Consider the following 14,073-nt stretch of genomic DNA (forward strand, 5'->3'; position numbering starts at 1 on the left):
GTGTGCCCTAATTGTATTATTTTGCATATATGAATCTCAAATGTGTGGTCCTAAAGAATTAATGTCAAGGGTTTTTGTTTTGCTTTTGAGCTAAAAAAAAAAAAAAGCTGCCCATAATTTGTTTTTTTTATAAATCTAAAAAAAAAGAAAAAAATAAATGGTACTTGGCCAAACATGAGATAAAAACCAAGGCTGCTTTCTGACCAGCAGGATGAATTAGGGTTAGGGTAATGAGGAGCACTTGTCCACTCCCTCCTCATTACCACCGCTGAGTTGCCATTGAGCAAGGTACTTCACCGGCTCAGTGGCCAGCGTGTAAGAGTTATGTGATTATCTTGCACCGGACAGATAAGACTGTGGCTTTGCTTCGAGGTGTGAATGTGACACCCAGTGTGGAGCAATGAATTCCTTTAAAATAGCATTTGTGCTCAGTGACCCGACTTCAATAAAAAAGTCCTCAAAGAAAGTAATTTGTTTCCCCCTTGTAAGAGTGGGGCCGAGTGCAGGCAAGTAATCTGGCTACAGGTGAAGTGTGAATATTAGACCCTGTTACATTACAATGTCTAGTAAGCTCCATCATGAGCAAAATGGACAAGGGAAGCTCAAGGACCCTATCAGTCAAAGCCAAACGTCACCACAGTGGCTGCAGCATCCCCATTTGAGTTCAAAAGATTAAAATTATTACAAACTTCAAAATAAAAGTCTGAAATAAATCCTGATCCACCGAAGACATTGTTAGCTGTTCCAATGTTTGTCTTGTCTGTCTGAGCCGAATCTCCACCAACACATCTTGTTTTCTCAACATTGTGACATTGATTTTTTTTAATTTCTTCCTATTTTCTCATGCACTACTATTCAATATAAAAGGCGTGCCTTTCTGGTATAGAGCTGATCCCTGAAAACAGATATATTTGACATATTTTTATTAAATTATTTATTCTCTCCATCGTAAATTTCTATTTAATACTTTTGCCAACAATGTAAAATACAAGATATAATGTAAAACTGCATAGCTCCAGATAGTCTTGTGTCTTTCTACCAATTGTTTAAGATCATTTAATCATAATTGTATAAACAAATCAAACATTCTCACTTATTTAGAAGAGGAAGGAGTATAACAAATTATTTGATTTACTCATGAATTAATTTTTTTTTTAAATCCTTGACACTACAAAAACCAAACCCTCAGACATCTGCCTCTCATCATCTTACTTAGAGGTGGTGAACTCTTCACGTCTGCAACAAAATTAACACGGACAAATTCCCCCTGAAAAGACACCATCTGTACTCTACTTAAAAGAGAGAGGGTAGCGTACTGTCAATATTTAATTGCGGAAGGGTTCTGTTTAATTTTTTCTGTCGTTTACAGTGTACATGTACTTACGCAACCATCTTTTCGAGGAATGCTATAAGGTTACACATGCGTCGGCATGCAATGTGAAGCAGGGTGGGTCTGGAAGTCTAGAAAAAGGAGCATGCACGCTCAGCAAAACCTTTCTCTGAATAATATTTGAAAAAGTAGATTAATCATGTGTAATGGCATTCAGTTAAAATGGCAGTTAATATATCTCTGTAGATCGACCACTTAATAAATTCAGAGACATCGTGGTATGGTCGCAAATTAATTGTGGGGAAAAATGTGGGCTTGACGAGTTCTAAGCAAGGCTGCCAGTTACACAGGGTTGATTTACAACTTGGCTATTTTGAGCGCGGGTTAAGTGTCAAGATGGTAGTAGTGGGTATGAATGACCAGTGTATCCCTTATTTGGTTCCACTTTGCGTTACACTACTGAAGCACATGGTGGTGTCCCAGTGAAGTTTTGACTCACAAGGCTTTGTGCTTGTCTTCGGCGAGGATCTGGTCATTCGGCTTCAGTCCAAACCTTTAGGAAAGAACATCTTGGTCAGACTGAGACGCAGAAATAAGAAGACAGCTGTGAAAAAAACAAAAATGTGCTGTTCAGCCTTACTTTTCAAGGAAGTCTTTGTCCACGACAGCTGAAATGTCCAGCAAGGGATTCCCCATCCCAAAGAGTGTGTTTTCGCTGTGGGGAGTGACAAAAACATATTGTATTTGGGTTAAATACTCCCACTCACCAGCTTCTCACTAACAGAGGACACAAACAGTCGGCTGTGTGATACAGAAAATCATCTGCTTCCGATGTGTTGAATTGAAGTCGCTGAAACTGTGATGGGGGGTGAACACATGTTCACCTGACCTTTTCTCTACGGGCAACATGTGCCCAACACATGGCAAAATAAAGCTGAGAAACATTGTACAATTGCAAACTTATGAGTTGTATGGCTTTTGAGGAGATCCCTAATCAGATTGCTTGCACCAAGAAATGTAAAACTATACCTCCAGACAGGCTCTTTGGCACATTAAAAAGTTATAATAAAAGATTGTCATTCTCTGAGAAACTGGTATGTCAAGACAGGGGAAACTGCTTGTATGTCATATGCTTTAAACAATTGATAAGTTAAAGCAGGAAAAACTGTATTCTGTTTGATTTGTTTGGGATTTAGCTTTTTTTCCACCCCATTTTATCTAGGATATTACAGGATATTACAGTGGTCAGTCTTCAGTTTAACTAACTTTCATAAACCACAAGACAAACACAGTGAATGAGTGATTAGGATCACAGAGAGAAATACTGTTTTCCCTGCTTAAGGCTTTTACATGATCTGTAATATAAAGGATGCAAGAGGTTTTAGACTCCCACTGTCACTGTCTCAGATGTATATATCAGCCAACCAAACTAAGATAAGACACTTTTATGCAGTGTTTTACATATACTTGTTAAAGAACAATCATAGTGTGAAAATTGTTTCCAGTGGAAACACTTGAGGATGTCATCATTTTAGGACTTACCGTGCAGTTGGCATGATGTCAGAAAAACCGGGCAGCTTAACCTGATGGCTAAATGGTCAAGAGCTTCTGATGGCTAAATGGTCAACAGCTTCCTCCTCTCTATCAAAGCAATGTGCTTTTTGACTACAGGAACTGTGGAAGCACTTTGCCAAACACTGACTGGTTGGTGGAGGAAGTAGGCGGGTCTTAATAGCATCTAGACATATGATTGGCTACACATTGCCAGAATTCCTATGCTGCGTTTGAGGACAATGGGAAATAAGTGTATACTTCTTCATACTCGTTTTCAGGCATGTCAGTGTATCGAATGTGTGTTGTAATTGTTTTTTTTTATTATTATTTTGATATGTCTGAAATAAATGTATGAATTCCTTAATTGTGGTATAAACCAATAAAATAATAGCCTTATTTATAATTTAAATTACATTTAAAATTAATGATCCATATAGTTTTAACCATTCACATTATTACATGTTTATAGTTACAACAAGTTACCATTTGATTTGCATTTAGAGAAACCAGCATTTCACGTTTGGTCGAATGATCATTAATACATCTTCAGGTTCTGTAGTTGTATACCAACATTAATTTAAAAGCCGTTCATTACATCAGAAAACGTGAAAAAACTTGATTTTGTTTGAAACGTTTGTTAATTTGTTGGAAGTTTGATATGGCCTGATTATTTTCATCTTTGCAGTCTTTACATTAAGAGCCACACTATAAATAAAGTGGTCTTTGAATACTTTGCCATCCTTTTCAACATGTTTGACCATACCATTCTACCCTTCCGTCACAAACAGGCTTCATGCTAAATATGTCCACACTCTGTCAGAGACCTGAGTTGCTTTTTTTTCATTGCCGCTCGAAATGACAATTACAATACATTTGAGAATATCTTTAGATTAATGTATGCAATGCCTTTTTAGGAACTGTGGGTAAATGTGTAAACATAACAATCGGAAACGTGGATAAAATGATAACGTTTTTCCTAAAGTCAATTGAACGCCGCACAGTTGACTTTACATTATGCAAAATGTCAACAAGACACTAGCAGTCTCCCAGCACTAATGTATGCCCCATTACGGATGATAAGACACAGCAAACAGACATGAAATTGTGATGGTGGGCTAATAGGCTAGTTAATTAAAATCACACGGGATACATTTTTCACCGGCTGATGCTGTTACTATATTTGGTTAGTGGCTACATTTTCCGTTTTATTTGTAAGTCTTGCTAATTTTCTTCACATTTCAAATTGCCTACTTTAAATTTGTTAAATGGCATTAATTTTTCAAATGCATATCTGTTAAAGATTGTTTAATTAAAAAAAATTGTTAATAAAACAAATATTTCATAAATAAAAAATCCTTGTGCTTTATAATGGAATAATATCATGGTGTTTAACAGCTATAACGTTTAAAGTTTGTTTTGAGCCAATATTAATCTGTTTTAACACCAAGCTAATAGGCCTATATCTTCTATTAAAACATTTTTTAAAGCATAATTACATTTTGGATAGGCCTAAATGTTACAATAAGTCAAGTCAAGTGATGCTAGTAGTAGTTAGCATCGTTATGCCCGAGCATAGCGTGTGAAGACACGAACATATACAACAAATACTGTCTTCTCTTTACCTTAACTGTGTTTTCCTCCGTGTCGACATGTTTGGTTCTTCGTCAGACATTTTATTTTCAATCAGAAACGTTGGTGTTGACGATATGGAGCCTGCTGTGTGGGAGGCTGCTGCTCTGCTGCTAGGAAAGAAGCGCGAGACGCTGCAGCTTCTTTACCGAGGATGATGGAGAAGAAAACTGGTCGAGAGCATGCAACCGAGATAAAAAAAAAAAAAAGGTTCTGATCAGGATAGGATCAGCATTATAAGCTTCTCATTTCCATTTGTGCGTTTGATTCACATAAAGGAGAATCTCGCTGATTCCCTTTCACCTAGACCCAATTTCCCAGTCTGACTACTACCTGGTCCTGTTTAATGTGGTAGGCTAGCTGCTGCTGCTGCTGAGTTCAAGAAAGCCTACTGGTGATTACCACACAACTTTATTTAGGATATTTACAACAATCTTAAATGCATCATAGGGAGAGGAAATGCACGCTACGCTGACTGACTCCGTTATGGCTGGATAAACAAACATACGCCCTCAAGGTCCCAGAGAGACCCCACATATCTATTACATGTTGATTCAAATATTTTAATTGATTGCAAATTAGGTTGATAACGTGCACCACATCATTCCCTTCAATAAGAGCTATCATGTCTACATTTTTTGTAATGGGTGGTGGTGGCCCTATGTCAACATTGAGATGATGCATAGGCCTATTTCTAAATAAATTTGAATTTAACCAAATCACCAAAACAGGGGACAACTGGGACACCCTCACTGTATAATAATGGCAATATGCAAAGCAAATGTATATTATTGACACACATTAGAATTAAACTAAGACAAATAGTAGTAGTAGTAAGTGGCCCAGTGTTTAAGATGCACATGTTCGTTTAGATTCAAGCCATTGACTTTCTTCTTTGTTTCTGGTCTGAATTTATACTGTCAATGCCAGCTAGTAAAAAGGCAAGCGGCCAATATAAATACTAGGCCTAGTAAAAAGGATATGACAGATTTAAATAATCTCAGCAATGGATCTCTCAAATTCTGGTCAAGTAAAACCAAAACGTCAACGTGAGGAAATATTTATTTGTAATTTGGGCAAATTGACCCTTTAAATAAGCCATTCGCCATCAACATTAATACTACACTATTACATTCATTAATAGGCTACTTGCCACAGCCAAACAAAACATTTAAGATGAAATGTTATGCTTTTAATTGAACTATCAGTTTAGGCTTAGGTTCATTCATGCTGTCTCCAAAGACACTGCACCGAACTCCTCTAAAATCAATTTTGATCTTTGCTCATTAGTTGAGAATTATAACACAAAACAAATTTTTACATTCAAAAGGTAATTATTCGGATTATGATGTAAATGAAAGCCTATAAGCCCTAGGCTGATAGGATCATTCTGTTTATGGTAACCCGTATGGTATAATGATCCACTCAATCACAACACTTGAAATGAAGGGCAATTAGGCAAGTGTTACATTAGTTTATGTGCTTGTATGTTACACATGACCTAATTACGTTTCACAAAAGTGACAGAGCAAACCTAGTAGCAGGTAAAATTCCACCAAAGGAGAGTAGGTTGGTTTTCTGGGGCCCCGGGCAAAATATAATTAAACTGCCATGTTAAATGTACTTCATGGGTAAGTCTACTCAACAGTGACATGTTTCAAGAGCAAGGGGTCAGTAGTAATGACTACCGTTTATTTTTGTCTCCTTGACATTCACCAAGCTGCTGATGCAGAGGGACATATTTTTAAAAAGATATTGGGTTAACTAATAAACCTTTCCCGATACAAAAAAGGGAAATAACATTTCTGGAACAATCAAGTTTTAACAAGAGCTTTAACTTCCTTTGCATGTATGAGAACAGACATTAAAAAGCAGGCACACTTCAAAGTGCTATAAAATGCTTTATTACAAAATTGTGAACAATGCCTCAGCAAAATGTTGTTTCGGCCCATTTAAACCCCAACTAAGTTGCATCATTTTGATATTTTCTTAAAACAAACTTTCTCAAGGTTTGCATAGAGCATAATTTGACTTGAAGTAATAGTCACAAAGTGGATGCGACTTCCTCTAAAGAAGAATCATGTACAACAAATGTTTTGAAGGAATCAACACCATCATACCTGGTACAAATGATACAAAATATATTTCAATGAAAACTGTATCAATTGCAAATAAAGTTTTCGCAAAGGCACATCAGTTGGTATTAGATACTTAAAAAGACACATTCACACTAACGGTCTTCAGACATTTTTAAATGATCAACTACAGTTGCCACAAACGGTGACTAGTTATGTTTAGTGTATCAATACATGTTGAGACGAATGTGGTAACAATAAATGTAGATTTCGCCAGCTGCAGACGGACACTGTGCTTCATCTCTAAACGCTGGTCGTTCCCTTGACTACCTAGGAGAAGTGTGCAATTCATACATCACAAGAAATGATTGTGCACAACGAGACATCATGAGACGTACAACTGTGTGCAGTGTTATAAAATAAACAGCAGTCAAGACGAGCCTCTATAAAGAAGACTAAGCTTAGCTAGCTTTCTGTAAAAACTCAAGAGCAATCATTTAAGCCTCAGACTGTTGCGCAAGTCTGTTTCTTACATGAAATCTCAATGCAACATGTGAAACAAAACGTATGCAGGAGAGTTAAATAAGTCTTACAAGCAGTTTCCATCTTTATACGCTGCTGGTATGCAGCGGATTGACATAAACACATGTGGCTTCTTTGATGAAAAGATGATTTGATTATTTTTTTGATTAGCCTGTTTAAAAAAATAGCTCTTAAAACTCATAATATTTATTGCTGACCAAAGAAAGACAACTACTTTCAAAGATCACGGCAGAATTTCTTTGGCAGAACTCTTAAGAAAATAAAGATAGCTACAATTGCATTACAATATGTAAAACAATACACAGTGTCTCTCTTTCACTTGTGATAATATTGAATAGTGTAAACGGGCATAATACCACTGAATATATTTTGCGTGTGCTGAGCTTAGGCCTATTACTGTACTTGTAAGAACTCCTTAAGGTCATGTGCTTATATTAGCATAAAGATGAATGAATGATAGTTATAGTAAAATGATGAAGTACAAAGATACAAAATGACTTAAGGTTTGTGAATAGAATCGGCCAAATACAACCTTGCATTATATGAGATCCAACCTCTTATCGAAACCGAAATATTCCTGGGATTTGTCAAAATAAGCTTTATAACAATTTTTTCACACACTTTAGAAAAAAATAAATTCCCAGTAAGAATCTAACCCATAAATCACAATGATAGTCCCCCTTTTTTTACATTCTACCAGAACAGCAACTGTTACAGACAGGACTTGGGACAATATTAGAAACTTGGCCCTTATCAGGGTGAGGGCGACTGATATTATAGCTCTGATAAAGTATATTCATATCTGTCCATTCAAAGTCCTCCTGGACGGCTGGATTGAACCAGCATAAAGCCGAACAACAGTGGCCCTTCTCTTACTGGTACCACGGGGTCTTCCTGATCCAGTGGAGGGTGAAACCTGCATCCGTTCGGATCTTAATGGAAGCTGCCTCTGCTTCTCTGACCGTCTCCTTCACAGACTGCATCAGGTTTTGAGCGTTGTGGACCAACATCTCAGTAGCCTAGCAGAGAAGAAAAAATAAAATGAGATACTTTACAATAATGAGGGACATTGGAATACAACTTTTTCAAAGGCTATTTAAGGAAAGCAATGGGAATCTTTTGATCCGACCGTTTCATAAAGACGACTGCTCACCTGCTCTGACTCCTCTTCACTGATGTTGGTACGACCCAACATGGTGGCCTTGACTGTGGACAGGATTTTGAGCTGGGTGCTGATTGTGGGAATGCGCTCGCACACCTGAAACAAAGTCAGAAAGTCAGAAAAGGTTAAAACATTTGGATGCCAAATCAATAAAGTGCAGTCTTTCTACTGGTGAAACTGCAAAACCATCTGAGGAAGGCGACTAAACTGACCTGGAGCAGGTTGGTCCGGATACGCTTGTCAGTGCACTGCTTGGCCACCTCCTTGGCCAGCCGTGTTACCTCGTCAGAAGCCTTGGCGATGTCCTTGGCGCACTGGATGAGGGCACGCTTGTTTCCGCCGCCTCCACCATGGCCTCCACGCACCAGGCGTGACATCTCAGCCATGAGCAAAGCCATTCGTTTAGCAGCACCAATGATGTCATTTCCCTATGAAGTGCGTCAGAATCATAATCAATCATAGGATAGGATTTCAAAGTAAAGGCCCATTACTGTGATTACCGCGTGAACTTACTTTGCTGGACCATTTGCGGGCTTCATCGTGGAGCTGCTTGGCAGCCACCATCATAGGCTCATTGATCATATCACCGACCGGCTCGGGGAACTCCTCATCTTTCTCCTCTGGAGGAGGAGGCCTGGGAGGAGGAACTTCACCCTCAGGAAGAGGAGGTTTGGGTGGTGCTGCTTCATCGTTAAGCTACAAGGAAAAGTTAAAGTTATTATGGTTTAGCATTCTAAATACACAAGTCTGAAAAGTAAACGAAAACAGCTTCGGATGATTTGCCAAACGCAAAGTTGTATTTATCGGAAGGCTTACAGTAAGCTGATCCAGTTCAGGAGGAGGTGGCGGGAAGTCTGGCTCCTGAGGCTGGAACGCCTCCCTGACCTTTGCTACAGCACCAAGAATCTTATAACCTGAGTCCAGGAAGCCCTTTTGAAGACCTGGCAATCGCACACACAACAAAAATAATGTTACACTAATACTAATGTTTCATTTATGAATACGTAAAAGTTAATAGTAAAACTTGTTAGCAACATCAACTTACTTGGATCCTGAATATTTCCAGCAACAGCCTTAGCGCCCATCACCATAGGAGAAATTGTCTGACTCAGTTCATCAGATGCAGCCTTAACCAGTTCCCTGAACTTGGGATCCTCAGAGTTCTCCACCTCTCGCTTGGCCACCAGGAGTATACGGTTGGCTCTGCGGGCGATGCTGGTGGCACCGGCGACCAGCATCTGAGGCTGGTGGTTTGCCATGGCAACACGACACTTATCCAGGTCCTTCTTGATAGCCTCCTCTGATGCATCCAGCAGGGATTTGGTATCGATGGCCTCATCCACCATACCTGAACACCCATAACATTGTTAATACAGTGAATGATAAATATGGAAAATGTACAGCATATTTATGGCACCGCACCTGTCATTTTCTCCACATTGTCAATCCACTGATTCTTCATGGTTTCAAAATGTTCATACGCAGCCTGGTTGCCGGGGTTTCTCAGCAGAATACGAGCAGCCGACACCACCTAAAATAAAATAAAACATCAGAGACATTAATTGTCAGTCCAATGACAAGTGCTTAAGACTTGGCTCAAGAAGCGAGAAAGACTTGAGCACCGCAACCCGTGATGCAGACACAAATGGAAACTGATATAAACACTAAAGCGTGACATACTTGTGGTGTTAAGTCTCTGGTTGACTTGACGGCCGCCTGGATTCCCTCCACTGTGCTCTTGTTGGCAGTGCCGACAGCAGCAGCCTTCTCTGCTGTGGCGCCAAGCTTATTGGCGTGATTCTGAAAGTTGGCAGCCCTATCGTCGAAAACCTGTACATAATCAAAATGAAACAATTATCCAATAAGGTTCATTACAACACTGAGTAAATATATGACCACTGAAGGATGCTCAGCAGAATAACTCCTACCACTGACCTCATCTCTGTTGGGGGAGTCCAGAGGCGCGGTAGCAGCCACGGCCAGTAACTTGATGGGGGTGGTGGTGTCACTGAAGATGTCAGAAACCTCCTGAGTCATCGCCTCTTGCATTTTTCCTTTCAGTTCCTGGGAGGAGAAAAAAGCAGATGTTACATCACACTTATTGTGGCTGACTGAGATCACAAATACAAATGTGTTACATTAGGAGCTTCAATTCCATCTGCTTTAAATACATACGGTACAAACTTATATATTATAAGTGCTGTACTTTTACTTGTGTACATTGTACCACTTAATTCTGAGTTTTTTCCCTTTGTGCTTGCAGTACTATTTGTAATTCTTCAACCACTTTTGACCAGCAGAGGGGGTTGTTTCTCTTTCCCTGTGCAAAGGATCCTGACTGATTATCCCAGTGAGGCTACAGGTCTGAATGAGAATGAGTGTGAGCAGCACTCTTCTTACTTTCAAAGCCTCCTGGAGCTGCTGAGCCACAGCGCGTGCCTGAGGGGAGTCCCCTTCACCGCGGGCAGCCAGGTCGGCCAGCTGGGCCATGAGCTGCTCCACCTGCTCACATTTCCCCAGCATCTCCTGCCTGTACGGAGCTGGCAGAGCGTTGGCCAGCCTGCGGCCCTCTGCCACCAGGCCGCGGATGGCTGCCTGGCCTAGAAACACACCCAAACACACACACACACATATTAATAAACCAACATTCTTCTAGGTAAAGGATCATTAGAATTATGTTATTGCCTTTGAGTGCATCAACCCTGTGATCCACTGTTTCTGTATTTCTTTGGTGGAAAATAAGGAAACAAATCTATTTTGAGATCACTTGAAAAATACCCAATTCCCAGGATTACATTTTTTTTAATTGCTTGTAATACTTAGTTATCCAAGCCCAACTCCCAAACATATTCAATTTATGATGACATTAAAAGTAGAACCAAAGAATGTTTGCCATTCGTGCCTGATAAATGACTTAAAGGAAATACCAAACTGTTGTTTCTTAATTTAAAACATTGCTTTCAACATATTGTGTGAAATAATCATCCTGAGAGCATCCAGCCTGCAGCTCTTTTGTAAACAAGCAAGACGATGTCCAGGTTTGAGGAGACAAGCCAAAAGAAATAACGGTGTTTAGGAGAGCGTTGTGGAATGTAGAGTACAGTAGAAAGTGATGTACAAACTAAAGTGGTCTGCGATTCAGCCACAGGAGCAGTGGAAGGAATGTGAACGAGTGTGACAGGCTGATAGTGAGACGAGGAAGTCAGGGAGGATGGGAGCCAGACTCACCCACGCCGCTGTCATCCATGGTGGGATTATCAATCCAGCGCTGCGCCTGCTCAATCTTCCCTTCCAAGTGAACAGCTGCCTTTGCAGGCCTGCTGTTGGCAACCGCCTTGTTAGTCTTGGACTGCAAGTTCTGCAGAGCGGTAGCGATCTGTTTAGCCAAAGCTCTGGCCTCTGGAGTGTCCCCTTTACCCCTATAAGGAATCGAAAAACAGCAGCAATGTCTGATATGGTATTTTATCGTAAATATCTGACTGAAATGTGGTCTGTTATGGGAAAACAGTTAAAAGACTAAATAGCTATCAGTTTGACCAAGAGAGCTTTTATAAAGGCAATTTTAGTCAAAACCAGGTGTAGTTTGCCTAAACATTTGGTAAAATGTTTAAATAAAAGAGCAGCCTGCTCATACCAGTTGGAATGGGAACAGTTACAGTCAAATCAACAAAATATTTACTGACAGGAACAATAATAATAATAACTTTGAGTTGAAAACCAGTACTGAACATTGAAAATTTTCCTGCATATGTAAAGACAACTATTCATTTACGGCAACAGCGTAGACAGATGTGATTTGATGATGAAAGTATTGACTTGTCATGAGATAACTTCCTTTGCGATTTGGCTAAATAAAAATGGACTTCATCCATTCAAGTATTGAATTACACCACCTGGACACAGTTATTAAGTGTAAAAGCAGACCGGTGAGGTTTAGGAGGAAGTCGGGCTTGGACTCTAAAAATCCAAGCGCAGCAACAACAAAAATGATTCAATATTTCCAGCAGTCAGTAACTCACTGTCTTCTGAGATCGGACAGCTTGGCAGTCATGGCAGCGATCTCTCCAATGGAGCGCAAGATGTCTTCTCTTTCTTTGGGGTCCTCACACATGTCTGCGATCCTTTTAGCCTCGGCGAGCAGGGCCCTGATGTTCTCTTCCCCCTCTGGGCCGCCATTAGGATCTGCCAGCCAGTTCTGTATGTGCAGGAAACACAGAGGCAAAACAACATCAATACTTGCATTGAGAGATATGTATCCAAGTTTTGTATGGCAAAGAAAAGGGGTTTATGACTCACCTGTGCAGCATCGATCCGTTTGGCGATGGCCTGTTTGGAGTTGGTCATGGCTTCCAGCTTGCGAGCAGCATTTTCCACTTTGCCAGATAGCAGGTCAAGCCCCTGGGAAACCTGCTGTGCCTTCTGCATGGCGGCTGGCGATGCGCCCTGACCTCTGTGGATGGACAGAGAAAAACACATGGATACCGTAAACCGCAGCATTTGCTACGCCTTTTAAAGACCACATAATGCACTCTTCTTTGTTTGTTCATATAAAAAGCTTAAGCCTTATGGTCCTCCTGTTTAAGAATAGTGTTTCCTAACTTAATGCCTCTATTCCCAGACAAGGATTAGAGGCGTCTCTCAGTTTTCAGACAAGTGACTAAACAAGGGGTTAAAGTAGATTACGGATTAATACCAGACAGCTGCTTTTAATGTAGTGTGACTCGGGGTCCCTTGGGACAGTCCGATTTCATATCAGACGGATATCACTTCCACTCTTACACACTTTATAATCCCCTATAATGTGTCACACTTTCTACCCTTTGAGGATGGAAATGAATCTACTGTATAGAACAACCATTTATCGCAAATATTGATCAAGAAATTTGGGAAACATACAGTAACAGAACATGAGTCTATCTAATAAAATACAAATGGCCTTTGAAATATTAGGAAGTTGTGTTACATTGAGAAACAAAGCAATGGGTGTTATGGTGCATTGGTGTACCTGGCCCTCATCTCAGACACCTGGTCAGTGATCTGGCCAAGAGTCTTCGCAGTGCCAAGGATATCTCTGCGCTCCTTCCCGGCACACAGTTCGCCAACTTTGCCGGCTTCGTCGAGGATTTGGCGGATGGCCTGCTCACCTGCATCCCCTAAAAAAGCACAACACAAAGTACGACAACTCAACACCATCTCTAGATGCATCTACGTTTTCAGCCTGACGACATGAGAGTATCAAAAGGGTAGAGCACATTGATGTTTGTTACCTGGTTGAGCGTTTGGATCCCTCAGCCAGTTCTTAGCCTGTGCCAGCTTTGAGTCGATAAGCCCCAGCGCCCTCTTCATGGCCTCTGTGTCCTTTGGGTTTTGAAGACAGAATAAATTAATAACTTAAAAGGGAATCAATGCACCTAAAGAAAACTAAATAGGAAATCGATCAAAGCCCATAGTCATTCAAAGTATACATCTATAAATCATGACATGATTATTAGAGACACTGGAGATTATATTCTTGTAAATACCATAGTATATTCTGTGTAAATAAGGTGAAAATGTGTCGTCATATAATAAAATTACAACTTAGAAATGAGGTCAAGAAAGGCTCCAGGCTCTCTTCATGGTCATGATCAAACCACACTGTTTGGTTATTCCAGCAAAAGAAACAAACAGCAAAGTCCATGTGCAGCGTGGCTAACATCTGTCAGACACAACCACACGGTGCATGCCGTTTCCATCACTCTTTGACATTGTGGATAATATTATAAAAAGCCAAACGAATC

At 40.1% G+C, this 14,073-nt stretch overlaps 2 protein-coding genes across 3 annotated transcripts in view; both read right to left on the minus strand.

Annotated features, from left to right (window-relative positions):
- The window catches only part of LOC307267059 (adenosine kinase-like), a 97,494-nt gene extending 92,873 nt beyond the window's left edge, over positions 1 to 4,621 (minus strand). Inside the window, exons 1-3 of one of the 2 annotated variants that reach the window (XM_080049259.1) lie at positions 4,507 to 4,621; positions 1,971 to 2,045; positions 1,830 to 1,883 (exon numbers count right to left, since the gene is read on the minus strand). In XM_080049259.1, coding sequence (XP_079905385.1) covers positions 1,830 to 1,883; positions 1,971 to 2,045; positions 4,507 to 4,556 — 179 coding nt within the window. In that variant the 5' untranslated portion in view covers positions 4,557 to 4,621. Of the gene's footprint in view, positions 1 to 1,829; positions 1,884 to 1,970; positions 2,046 to 2,872; positions 2,966 to 4,506 lie in introns of those variants that run through there. The other variant, XM_080049260.1, reaches the window with a different exon arrangement.
- A 1,780-nt stretch (positions 4,622 to 6,401) lies between these two features.
- Positions 6,402 to 14,073, minus strand: part of LOC307266838 (vinculin) — a 30,099-nt gene continuing 22,427 nt past the window's right edge. Inside the window, exons 7-21 of the mRNA XM_080048950.1 lie at positions 13,561 to 13,651; positions 13,299 to 13,446; positions 12,590 to 12,743; positions 12,313 to 12,488; positions 11,522 to 11,712; positions 10,694 to 10,893; positions 10,229 to 10,357; positions 9,974 to 10,123; positions 9,716 to 9,824; positions 9,339 to 9,641; positions 9,110 to 9,234; positions 8,807 to 8,989; positions 8,506 to 8,721; positions 8,285 to 8,389; positions 6,402 to 8,150 (exon numbers count right to left, since the gene is read on the minus strand). Of these exons, the coding sequence (XP_079905076.1) occupies positions 8,004 to 8,150; positions 8,285 to 8,389; positions 8,506 to 8,721; positions 8,807 to 8,989; positions 9,110 to 9,234; positions 9,339 to 9,641; positions 9,716 to 9,824; positions 9,974 to 10,123; positions 10,229 to 10,357; positions 10,694 to 10,893; positions 11,522 to 11,712; positions 12,313 to 12,488; positions 12,590 to 12,743; positions 13,299 to 13,446; positions 13,561 to 13,651 (2,427 nt within the window). The 3' untranslated portion in view covers positions 6,402 to 8,003. The remainder of the gene's footprint in view (positions 8,151 to 8,284; positions 8,390 to 8,505; positions 8,722 to 8,806; positions 8,990 to 9,109; positions 9,235 to 9,338; positions 9,642 to 9,715; positions 9,825 to 9,973; positions 10,124 to 10,228; positions 10,358 to 10,693; positions 10,894 to 11,521; positions 11,713 to 12,312; positions 12,489 to 12,589; positions 12,744 to 13,298; positions 13,447 to 13,560; positions 13,652 to 14,073) is intronic.

This window comes from Ammodytes marinus (assembly GCF_949987685.1).
Source record: "Ammodytes marinus genome assembly, chromosome: 20".
Taxonomy (NCBI): domain Eukaryota; kingdom Metazoa; phylum Chordata; class Actinopteri; order Uranoscopiformes; family Ammodytidae; genus Ammodytes; species Ammodytes marinus.